Source organism: Clavelina lepadiformis, chromosome 5 (assembly GCF_947623445.1).
Source record: "Clavelina lepadiformis chromosome 5, kaClaLepa1.1, whole genome shotgun sequence".
Taxonomy (NCBI): Eukaryota; Metazoa; Chordata; class Ascidiacea; order Aplousobranchia; family Clavelinidae; genus Clavelina; species Clavelina lepadiformis.
In genome coordinates, this window is record NC_135244.1 from 22,125,177 (window position 1) to 22,137,384 (window position 12,208).

Below are 12,208 nucleotides of genomic sequence, written 5' to 3' on the forward strand. Positions count from 1 at the left end.
TTAGCAAGGTTATGACACTTGTGACGTATTGTTTGGTCACAAACCTTAAAAAGGCACAAGTGTTGTGCACCTGGCAGAATTTTCGACAATTTTTCGGATCACTTCCCTTCAAGAAGACGCGATGCAGATCATGTCTTTGCCTAAGTTTAACACAGTAATTGCATCGTTTTATTCGTGCGTGCTGTAAGCTTATCGCTTTTGCGCTTTTTATCGGCCTTCTTTCAAGTTTCAACCATTTGTCTGGATTTGCTGGCCGCGCTAACCTTCCATCGCTGCGGCACCACTGTAATTTATACACTGCACGTCTTAAGCCCTCGGGGCTTCGACGCTTTTTCTCCTTCGTTGATTGTTTGTGAACGTATTTCTTGTTCGACCAGGTTATCACCATAATCTTCGCTCCTCACAGTCAATGGCGAAAAAGAAACTATCGTTAGTGGTTGTTGGTTACAAAAAAAGAAGTGCAACCAACAATCTTGTTTTTACCTTTATTCTGTGCGTCAGTTTACCTTCAAAGAGGAATCCGTCAGGCATAACGGACGAGCTTAATTTATTAACGTGTGTGCGTTTTTCGCAAATCCAAACCTTTTTGCCGCAACTCAACTATGCCTGGGTTGCTCTTACCCTTTCTATCGTTCTTAAATTACAACTTATACGCAGGGAATTCGTCTTTCATTTGGACCTGAAAACTATTTGCACGCGTTTTGACGGCAAAGGGGCCACAATTGATCACGATAGCAATGTATTACAACAAGAAGCATTCTCACAGTGATACAACGGTTGGATTATGATTTGAACAGGGACATGCAACAACTATAACAGGGAACTTGAACGCAGGATCGGTGTCCGCGTGGTGGAATGTTGGCGGTAAAATTCAGTCCATTTTTTACAAACATACGTCGTCACATATCCAAGTGTCAACCGAACAGTCGATCAAAAAGCACAGCGTCAGGACATTGTAAGTTGTCAGTAATCTTTTGACGCTTTTAAAGTGCGCTTGGTTCACATCGCTTGAATATGATAGACAGAAAACATCGGGTGTTCCCCTCGTTGCGTCACCGACCCCGCACTTTCGTTCGCGTCATCAGGCGATCACGTCATCGATTCTCTGTTCGAAGATCTTGCGTCGTAGGAAGGACAGCTTGTGGTGGATGCTGTGGTTGTCCCAGTCGAAATGGGGGACGGTCACGATGCGGGCACCCTGAGCACGGACAAGCCTCAGGGCGTGCCGGGTCTTGCCGATGGCGTGCTTGGACTTGATGCAGAACCTCGACCGAGGAAGGGGAATCACCGCCACGTTCTGCACCTGCTTGATGGGGTCGGTATTAGGCGTCAATCGCACACCGCATGTGTGTATCGTCATACAGAAATGACGTGTCATATTTTCTAGTGTTTGGGGATGTTTTTGACTACAAGGTACCTACCGTTTGATGCATGTGAGGCGGGATGAACATCGCGTTCTTGCGTTTCATCGGGAGCAGATTGCCATCTAATTGCTGTTGGAGAAGAAACATGGGGAGTCCCCGAACTGGAGAAGAGACGTGCGTAAAGTTTTGGTGACCGACCACGGTGCGCAAAACGGAACAAACATCCTGAGAAATAAGCGGGGCTCGAATTGGCAAGTCGTTGGTAAATCCAAACACACAAATGTAGAAGGTAGCGCGGTTACAGTTTCCAATGCGATGGTTATACAAGTTAAATATTGAGATTACGAAGTCACCCAAGCGATTATGGATTGAAACAAAAGCCATAGAAAGCAAGGGTGGTTGCTACAACAGGACAACAACAAGCCTGAACGGTGCAAACTCACATTTTCAAACGCGTACAGCTTTGGTGCTGAATATTCGACTGGGGTTACCGAAATGGATCCGGGCAGTAAGTCTGGTCGCTCGATGCGCAATGACTGACAGAAATCGTTCAGGAAGTTCTTCGCCGCCTCCCTGTTGTACTGCATCTGGAAGATAAATTGTGGGGCTGGTTGTTATTTCAATTTGGTAAAGTTATTTCGGATGTACAAAAAAACTTCAAACTTTTTGCTTTGTTTGAATGGTTATGAAAACGGAAATCTCTTTAAAAGAGAATTCTTCAAACTTTGTTAAAAAAAACTCTTATAAAACACCGGCGCGTCGCGAGTTTAAGGATAACAAAAGTGGATGAAGATGAAAAACCTGCTCATGGCTGAGGGTGAGCTTGATCAGCTGCCAGGGGTATCTCCCGAACACGGAGAAATGAAAAGTCGTGAGAAGCAACTTGCGTTGGACGTTCCTCACATTGCTCCGATGGAGGGTTGGATATTTTTGCAGCATTTCTTTGTTCAACTGCTCGAAGAAGTCTTCCGCGTTCGGTGGAAGGTAATAGACCTGCGCATAAGACAAGACAGGGGTAAAAGGACGACCACTAATCTAATTCAACTGAAGAATAAACGTCAGTAATCGATGCTGTATACAACATCAAGTTACCGTTTCGAAAAATAATATAAAAATACTAAGAGTATTATGTTAAGGCGATTGGATAATTCCGTTCTTAACCGAAATTTTCTAATCAAAGCATAAAATTTTGACAAACTTGCAATATTGATGTCATAATACCTGTGACAAAGCGTCGAGTACGTCACTGAGCGCTACGAAGTCCAGCTTGTCCATATCTTTGCGGACGAGGTCAACGTATTTCTCGAGGAGTGCCTCATTGTAGTAATAGAATACACTCAACCACTTGACATTGGTGGTGAATTGTGTGATTGGGTAAGAGTCCATGTAACTACACAGCGTGTCGCTTATCTTGTCCAGCATGGAGTGACCTACACTGGACATCGTGAAGCCGTGTTTGACGTAGTATCGGAGTATGGCGGTGACGTCCTAAACGTCAAGAGGTTATGACATCACTGAAATGCTAGCTAGGTTATGACCTCACTGAAATAAATGACTAACGATCCTAAAACGAAAGTGTTCGTCATTTTAGATCTACAAAAACAGATGACATTCGTGGAAAACATTTTCGCCTTAAATTGTACGATCGGGATAAATGGTCAGTTGCTTCCACAAAACTTATGCTGGGTTATAAATATTAATGTCTGACGTCATTATTTTAACTTAGCAAAAAGTGACGTCACCATCTTCGCAAAACAACAAATTATGGGTAGAATTTGTATTTGTTCCCGCCACAGACTGTTCGAGACGAGCCGATGTTGATCGCACTGAGTAAGTTTTTCGATTCATAGATCAGCCATAAGCAATGTAGGCCTATCACCAAAATGCCAGCGATGAATCTGAAGCCAGATAAGTTTTATCCAACCACATAAGCCGATCGATACATCACGTGATCAACTCGTTGAATTATTCAAGACACTTTTAAGTCTGTTGCAAGGTGGGGGGGATTGTGATTATGGAAGAAATTTCTGTGCCATTAACAAGGCACCGAACGTCCTAGCGACAATCCACGTTTAAAACGTTTTCATTAAGACAACTACAGTAATTATATTGCAACGCTATAACAGTATGTTCGTTAAATTTATGCTTGCGTCGACTGATGATGATAATTGTTCTTAATAGCACCGATTGTGCTGCAAACGTCATATGTTATTTTAAAGCACTGAGATGACGATCTCATCAAAATGGAACGTCTGACCCTACGCCGGTTCATAAAAGTTTCAAAAACGTTACACAGAACAGAAATAAGTTACTTGTTGCATGAGGGGCACATCGGAGGTGCCGATAATTTCGCATGCTTTCAGCTGCAGAGGCCGAGAAGGGGCATAATCCATCCGGTAAAACGCGTCGAACATGTGTGAAGCATTCAATCTTCCGTCGGGGTAAGTCTCTCCTAGATGTTTGCTGAATGAGGCGACTCTCACGTCCGCTCGGCGCTTGGCTTGATTCGTGAAATATCTAGGTTAAAAAAAGTTCTGGGACAAATTCCTGCCGCTTGGATTAACTCTTTAAACAGAGTTAATGCAAATCACACAGCATAAAGCAAACATAGCATGAATGTGTCTATGATGCTGTTTAGGGCACCAGACAACGTTTTCACCGCCTGGGCAAGACTATGCAAAGGTATTCAATAACAGAGAAACACTTTATATCTAGCCACCTGCCAAAGCATTTCATTATGCTGAGAAGCGTGTAAAGGTCTGTTATGTCATCCAGGTGCTTCATGGCGACTGACGCGGCCACGTTGTACATGTACTCCGAATTCAGAAGGGGAATGGACGGCGTGTGAAGACAGCCGGCGAGCAAGCGGAGTTCTATGATGAAAACATGTTTTCTTTCACAGTAAATGAGTTACAAGATTGAAGTCACATTTATCCAATGCCTTGAAAATTGCTTCTAAAGTCTGGACAATCAATCGGGTTTAGAGCACGATTTAAACAGCAAAACATTCCCCATCTTTTGATTAAGCAATATAATATTCATATTATTGATTTTGTCAGGCAATTCCCGGTGGATACCGTTAAGAGAATTGAACGCAAATTAAAACGCAGGCTCTTAAATATACTGACCATCGAGATTGAGAGCGTCATAATCGATGCTTGATAACAGTGTAGGTATGGTCGGTTTCTTCAGTGTGCTTCGGAGGTAAAGAAGATCGGACGCGGCAGTGAGCAGGGCGAAATTATTCAGAGACTTGCAATTTGCCTCCATTATTCGAACCATGGTTCGGAACATGTTGTTTGTCAGTATCTCCCCACATAACTAAACAATGCAAGCGGCAGTTACATAACAACACAAGTGACAGTTACATAACAACACAAGTGACAGTTACACAACGTCATGCTAACATACACTTTATAGATACATATTCAGGACCCAAAACTATTAATCTGTTTTCGGAGACCGAAATTGGTCGGTAAGTTTCTCCAACGGTCTCTCAAAAGTTTTAGCAGAAAACTTGCAGTTAGTCTTAAAAATATCTTTAAAATATCTCAGCTTCCACACATGTCCAAGTCGACAAAGTCATTACTTCCACTAATTTGTTAGCCATAGGAATTTGCGATGCATGAAATAACACAACGCATATGAATCATCGAACTTACAGCGTTATAGGCGGGTGAGTTTCTCTCATGCTGGCCGATACATTTCAAGAACGTGTAATGGATGCAAGCCACAGCAAGAAGTGGGCTCATCTCGCCGCGATGCTCTTCTACAGCCCTGAGAACATCCAGAGCAGTCGGGCATCTCTCGATAACGGTCAGCAGCTCATCATTGGTGGTGGTCGTGTGAACTTGCTCAACGTCTAGAAAGTGTTTAATGCTTAAAATTATTTTTATTCAGTCGAGATATACGGTTTTGGTTGTTAAATTTTTATGACGGTCCAACACTGCATTTGGTTTCAACCAACAACTCTACAATGAAGATACACTGGTGAGTAGATTTGCTATATACAAGCTTACCTTCATCGACCTGGGTAGGTTCGTCCTCAATACTTTTGCTATTATTTGGTTGTTCTGTGACAATAAGTGCAAAGTAAAAAGCATGTGGATTGTAGAGCTAGACTGTAAAACAAGGCCAACCAATGCAATAATCTAATTAAATATATTCCATAGGGAATAGTTTAGTACCTGAAGTTGATTCTGCTTCTTCCACAAATTTAATCTTTTCTGGTTCTACGTAAACACAAAAACAGCTTGAACTTATTTTGTAATACATTTAAATTTTTTGATTTCATATTTGCTCATTCATATCATGGCTTCATGGGTAATGTAATTAGATGTCATTATGCAAAGTAAATAATTGATGTGCAGTACTCAATGCTGAATGGAAATGCTTGATTAGACACAGCATTATATGATGCCAATTAGCACAACCTTATGACAACGTTAACTGTCTATTCATAACCAAGGCTAATTATGCTGATTCTTTATGCACAGTTACCAGGCTTTGTGCAAGGTTCAGGTTCGATTATTGCATTTTCAGTCACAGATGTCTTTTTGTCAACTTTATCATCATCACAGTTGTCATCTTCATTGGCCAAAGCTTGATACAATGGGGATGAACATGTTAGCGATTACAAAAGTGAAACAATACATAAAACTTGGTGGCAAGGATTTTTATGTGCAAAAATTTTGAAATGGATCATTACCGTCACTAAACTCCATGGACGAGGGTTGTGTTAAGATTCCACTGGACACGCCGCTACTAGAATATTCACTGCTGGGCGATATGATGTCTTTGTTGGTGGCATCAGTGGAAAACAGTGATTTTGGGATGTTTGACGGTGAACTGACTGGACTCAGCATCGGGGACGTAGACTGGGTTTCCACGCCCCCTATAAAAAATAACAACCAAAAACTGTATCAAATATTTTACGAGTGATGGCTGCAAAACCCTTAAAACATGTCACAAAATGTTTGGCGACATGAATATGTCTTCATATTTCATTCATAAATCTGCTGCGAAATGTCTTACCTTCCAACCTTACTAGACATTCTACTGGCTTATTTCTTTGCACACCATCAAGAGTACATGGGCGTTCAACTGAGGTTGGTTCCTCACAGTTTATTATTTCATCGTGGTCTCCATAGCTTGACAGCGCATCGTCTGACAATTGCACAAAACACAACAAATAATGCAATACTACACAACAAGATACTTTAAATTTTCAAACAAAACATGTCTGTAAATTTTTACCAGCTGCTTCCTCACTTCCACGAGACTTAAATGTTTCACAGCTTAAGTTTCTTTTTGGACTACGCAAAGAATCAGGTCGAACGCGGCAACAAAATGCCTAAACAGAATGGTAATTGGTCATTGCTTAAGTTGCAAATACAAATTAATGTGTATACGCAAGTGCTCCGGTTTCTTTTATTAAATTAAATCTTAAATTAAACCAAGTCCTAATGTAATTGATATATAAGTCATCGTGATGTCACCACCATATGTGATGACATCATTAGTTTTAAATAAAAATAGCACAGATGTAATCCACAATCACAAAATTTTACTATTTTAAATTATTGCCATCATTTTAAACACCTGAATGGTTTAAAATTTACCCACATCACTAAACGGAAGTTTCCAACTTTTTGTTGCTTGTCCCAACACACCAGTCGATTTAAGAAAAGCAAACATCTGCAAAAAGACACATATTACAGTGATATAATCTGATAATGGCACTTTTTAAAGCAGCTAAACATAACACAAAAACACAAGTGCAGATCGCATTTAAAACTGCGTTGCTTAAAAGCTTGAAATACAAAGCAGTGTAGTACTACGGACTATGGTTAACATTGTACACACACAAAACTCAACAAATCACACAGAAAATTTTACACGTTTGCGCTTATTTGCGCAAATTTGATCATTTGAACAGTAATTTACAATAAATATGAATAAAAGCCAGAAAAACGAATGGTCTAGTGCAGAAGTGCACAATCACATTGTTGTCACAATTTGGGCAGTAGGGGTCTAGTAGCTTCTCAGCCTATAAACAGTAGTTGTGCACTTCTGCACTAGACTCAAAATAAAATGCACAATTGGTCGTCAAAAACCCGTTTAATTTTCCAGTTTGGGTTTACACAACCAACTTACACCGTTTATTACAATATCCATGGATCCCTGGGTTAAACACAGAACCATGTGATGCAATTGTATGCTAAACTCCTGTTACCCAAACTGTGACGTCATTCAGTTGTGCAGTTTTGCACTAAGGTAGAAACCGTTTAGGTTCATCCACAATCACACAACACAACTGATGGCTTGTGTATCTTACCTCTCAATATCTTTTTACAAAGCAAATGAGTCACCAAGCCCTTTACCAAAAGTTTCTGATATTCAACACTCCTCCATAGTCGAAACCGAGTTCATTACGCCCAAGCAGATTTGTTCAGGTAACGTCTGGGTACTTGTACAGATGTACACTATGTTCAAGACCTACTGACTAACAGTTAACTCCTGAAAAAGGTAAAATCAATTAGCCTGGAGTTTTCCACTGAGCTTCAAAGTCAAAAAGAACGAGGTTTGACGTGAGACAGGCCCTTCTTCTGCCATCATTACGTCAATACAAGATCAATGAAATGAGCCTAAATATGAGAAAAATCAATAACAGCATTTGGGCAACACAGCACATGAATGCAGTCAAGCATATCGTTTTATTCAGTCCCTACCTCTAAACTTAAAATTTGATCAGCAGCATCATTACATATATAAAAATGTTTCCAAAAGTTTGTAGGTTTGTATTAATGTTTAATGCAGCAATGAAATTATTTTATTTAAGAATAAGTTAACATTGTGCTGAAAAGTGAAAATGGTGCTTATCCTTGACGATTGCAGAGCTTCTGGAATTGGATAAGTTGCGCAAAGACCGTCCTCAATCCGAGTATAAAGATTGTGATATTATACCAACCATATTCCACAGAACAGTACATACATCCACCGCATATGCTCCACTGTCATGATGTTGTTGCTTCGTTCATAGAACTTGTGTAAACACCCAACGCAAACTGATCACCTGCCAGGTAACCAGGTTGGTTGGTAAGTGATTGGCTGGGCTCGAGGGAGCAAAATATGAAAATTTTGTCGAAACTTGTTAGTGGAATAGAATTTACGCATATCGACAGTTCAGGGGAAATTGGAAAAAATCTGATACAAACGTTATCTAGTTGTGTGTTGAAGAATATAGTCTGAAGAGACCTTTTTGAATTATGAGAGCGTTTTTACTTAATTTACCTGTTAAATTATTTGACTCTATTGTTGCGTGCGGTTAAAATACTCAAACACCGTGACTGTCAGTTGGCTACAGGTTGCAACAAATATGCTTACAAGTGAAGCCTCTTATTTGAAATTAGGTAGCCTACGTGTTCGCAAGACCATTAAGTGAGTTGCATCTTGAATACTGCCGTTCTACAAGTTTTACTCATTTTCACCGAGTCCGACAGAGATTCGGTCAACGATCTCTGTCTTTCTTTGTCTCCCGGTCACTTATAAAAGCGCGAGCTTTTATAGATGGGGAGTTGAAATGGGCGACATGATAAACAACAGGTGTCAGGAGCATGGGTAGTTGAATTAGGCTTTCTCCAAAAAAACATATTCATAAATGTCAGCCATTTGGAAAACGCATTGCAAGAAATTGTGCAATGTGATTTATTAGACTTTTATTAGAAAAAGCCACCCACCCAAGCCGCTGCAAGTCAAACACAAAACGATAATTTTCTAAAGCCTACAAAAACATTGAAGCGGCAAATGAATTTTTAGAAAATGATGGGTGCTGTAGAAAAATCATATTTTCCGGCTGCTGCAAACCTACAGTTGCACAATTCTCCTGCTGTAGTCGCCGGTAGATGTCGCAGAAAATCTATAACTTTTTGAGTTTACCACAACCTTCAAACTCTTTCTTCCCTGAAAATCTAACTCCGAAGATGTGGGTCGTGAGTGATTAAAAGACCTGTCCGAGCGTATTTTATAAGCCTATGAAACCACGTGTTTGCTTGTGCGTGTCCAAATTGTTAGCTCTGATGCTGAAATGAAAGGATTGACTTACTTTTACTGGCCAAAATATTTTGTGCTTACTCCAATAGATAAACTTACAACAAATGCCTTATCTGTAGTATTTTGACGTTTAAGGTACAGCAGCTTTCTAAGTTCAACTATTTATCGTAACGGTAACAAACTGTGGATCTTTCAGACGTCTTTGAAATTGCATTTTTACTTTCATTACCAATTAATGAGTTTGATTTTACTGCTATGAAATTTCAACCGTATCAATTAAACAGACGATTTATAATGTCCAAATGAAAAGGCATAAAATAGGTCACAATAACATAACATGTATAAAAATCATAAGAAAGATAATTACAAACATTTGCAATGCACAAAAACATGGTTGTCTGAAAGATCAGTTTAATGTTAAGGCATATGTGAGCTAACAGTTTTTCCCTAAGAAGTATCATTAAAATGGCAGGCAATGATAAAACTGCAATACAAAATGAACAAATGGATTGCTTAATAATAATGGTTAAGTAAGCAGTACTTTTGAAAAGGTAAAGACAACTACTTAACAGATTTACATTCAATTCATTCATTCAAGGAATAAGATCAATAGATATTCGATCCCGGTCATTGCTTCAGCGCCTCAAGTCTTCCTTGGTTTGAAATCCCATTTCAGTTTGATCCTTTCAAAGAACTCATTTCCTTTGTTTCACGATTCACTGGAGTCTGAAGAGTCCGAGCCATCCGATGAATCATCCTCAGACGAGGAACTGAATGAATCTGAAGAGTCCGAGCTTGATGAATCTGATGACGAATCGGACGAAGAACTACTCGATGAGGAGGAAGAGGACGCAGATGAACTTGATGACCCACTGGATGATTTTCGATGCTTCTTTGCTGTCTTTTCCTATCACCATGAAATGTAAAAGTTTTAAGGAAGATTAAAGCCAAAAAATTTGGAAATTTTAGTTATGATGACAAATTAGAAAGATGTTTGTCAGCAATCAAACATAATAAAACATACAATAATGCTTGAAATGTTATAATATTCGTATGATAGTAATTTTCTGTTATTTTTTGTTACTTCATTTTGAAGCTTTCGTTTTGTGGCCTGCTTTACATGTTTGCTCAACTGATGGGATCTTGATGTTCTGTGGACATATTTTCTTTCATTTTTGCATTCATATGTCCAATGTCCTTTTTGTAAACACTTTTGACAAGTAACCTCTGTCTGTGAGAAAAAAATGCAGAAAAAGTTAAAAACTAAGCTACAATTTATGGCATATCTTTAGGCAGGGTCAAAAAAATAGGACAACGCTTATAAGAACAGCATTTTAAAATTTTGTTTAAAATAATAGTGACTATTGCAGTTAATGCCTAATGAAAGCTTGAAATCGCTTAATTGTGTTGCAATGGACCAGGACTTCTCAAACTGTGGGTTGCGACTCCGTTTGGGGTCGCAAAATGTAATTTTGGGCTCGTGAAACAAATTCAATTTTAATAGATTGAATTGTTTTTTGTTCATTTTTTATTCGCTTTGCTGTTTTCAGTATGCGGTTCTTTTATTACTGTAGGCACAATTTTTGTACTTTGTTTGATTATGTGCACTTGTATGAATTTTTCAGAGACAAAAATACCACTTGAGTTTTGTAATTAGACGTTTATTGTTTTAATATATTTAACGTGTAGGCTACCCATTAAGGTGTCGCATAGATTTTATGTTTCTAAAATAAGTTCGCAGAACTAAAAAGTTTCAGAAGCCTCGCCATAGACCACTAAAATGATTCTTTTCAATGGAAAAGCTTTCCCACATTGCTTTTGAATGGCAATTTCCTGGTAATTTTTAGGCCAGCCTTGACCACTAAAATAGTGCAAAAATGTGTTTGTATATTTATAACATATCTTTAAAAGATTCCAAGTTTTTGTATCTCTGCCTCTTCTGTTCTAAATTCTTATTCCTGTTTGCAAGTTGATAAATTTTTTAATTCAATTCGTATACACTAATGCCAAGACAGACATTACATTACTTTAGGCTAAGCATTACAGCGATAGCTGACGAGAGAGTCAAGTACAGTAATTCAAAAAGGTTCTATTATTATGCGTATATCAACTGAAAGTTATAATTCAGTCTAAGAAATACAATTATAAAGCTTGGCATACTTAAACACATATTTTAAACTTACTTTCGACAAATTTGCCTGCCTTTGCTGCAGAATGGTCATCCACCTTGATGACATGATGGTACGGCTGTGGTTTTACTCAGAGAAGCACAAGGAAACAACTTCTGAACTTTAAGAATCAAATTAGACTACAAAACCGTCAGACCGTAACTAGCTTATAGTGCTCTAGCTTTAGCCTCCGTACTGTATACTATACGAATACCTATAGGCCTAGGATAAGCCATATAAACATAGTATATGATACTGTAATCTGGTAACATAATTAGACCTATAGGCCTATAGGCTTAGCTTGTGGGCTGCGTTGCCCGGTTTGCTGATAAGTACGCTAACCCTGGCTTCGCTAAAAACGCCAAAGTTAACGCCAGATTATTACAGTATTACGAGAGGGGTTCTTACGGTTATTAGCATAGAGTAGAAGTTTTGGAGAACCCAAAAATTGCTCAACCACCCGCTCAACTTTTCAAACTAGTTTCAACGCGTTTTACTAATTTTGGACTAACTATGAAAAAACTGGGTTCACTAGGTTTCTTCTTCCACTTATGGTACGTTAGGAATCGTCATGATCATGCAAAATGTGTTTAAATCTCTTTGGATCATGGCACCGCCAATGCT

At 39.0% G+C, this 12,208-nt stretch overlaps 2 protein-coding genes across 2 annotated transcripts; both read right to left on the reverse strand.

Moving 5' to 3' along the window:
* Window positions 1-722: 722 nt before the first annotated feature.
* Window positions 723-7,907, reverse strand: LOC143460420 (FAST kinase domain-containing protein 2, mitochondrial-like). Its single transcript, XM_076957914.1, has 17 exons — window positions 7,702-7,907; window positions 6,990-7,061; window positions 6,621-6,717; window positions 6,399-6,530; window positions 6,073-6,258; window positions 5,865-5,966; window positions 5,552-5,596; window positions 5,384-5,437; window positions 5,027-5,226; window positions 4,493-4,685; window positions 4,084-4,237; window positions 3,677-3,881; window positions 2,586-2,852; window positions 2,166-2,357; window positions 1,808-1,951; window positions 1,422-1,589; window positions 723-1,303 (listed from the first exon to the last, which is right to left on the reverse strand). The coding sequence occupies exons 2-17, from the start codon at window positions 7,059-7,061 to the stop codon at window positions 1,082-1,084; spliced, it is 2,433 nt and encodes an 810-aa protein (XP_076814029.1). The 5' UTR covers window positions 7,702-7,907; the 3' UTR covers window positions 723-1,081.
* A 1,741-nt stretch (window positions 7,908-9,648) lies between these two features.
* On the reverse strand, window positions 9,649-12,066 carry LOC143459057 (uncharacterized). Its single transcript, XM_076956021.1, has 3 exons — window positions 11,600-12,066; window positions 10,501-10,647; window positions 9,649-10,323 (listed from the first exon to the last, which is right to left on the reverse strand). The coding sequence occupies exons 1-3, from the start codon at window positions 11,651-11,653 to the stop codon at window positions 10,126-10,128; spliced, it is 399 nt and encodes a 132-aa protein (XP_076812136.1). The 5' UTR covers window positions 11,654-12,066; the 3' UTR covers window positions 9,649-10,125.
* Window positions 12,067-12,208: the final 142 nt, after the last annotated feature.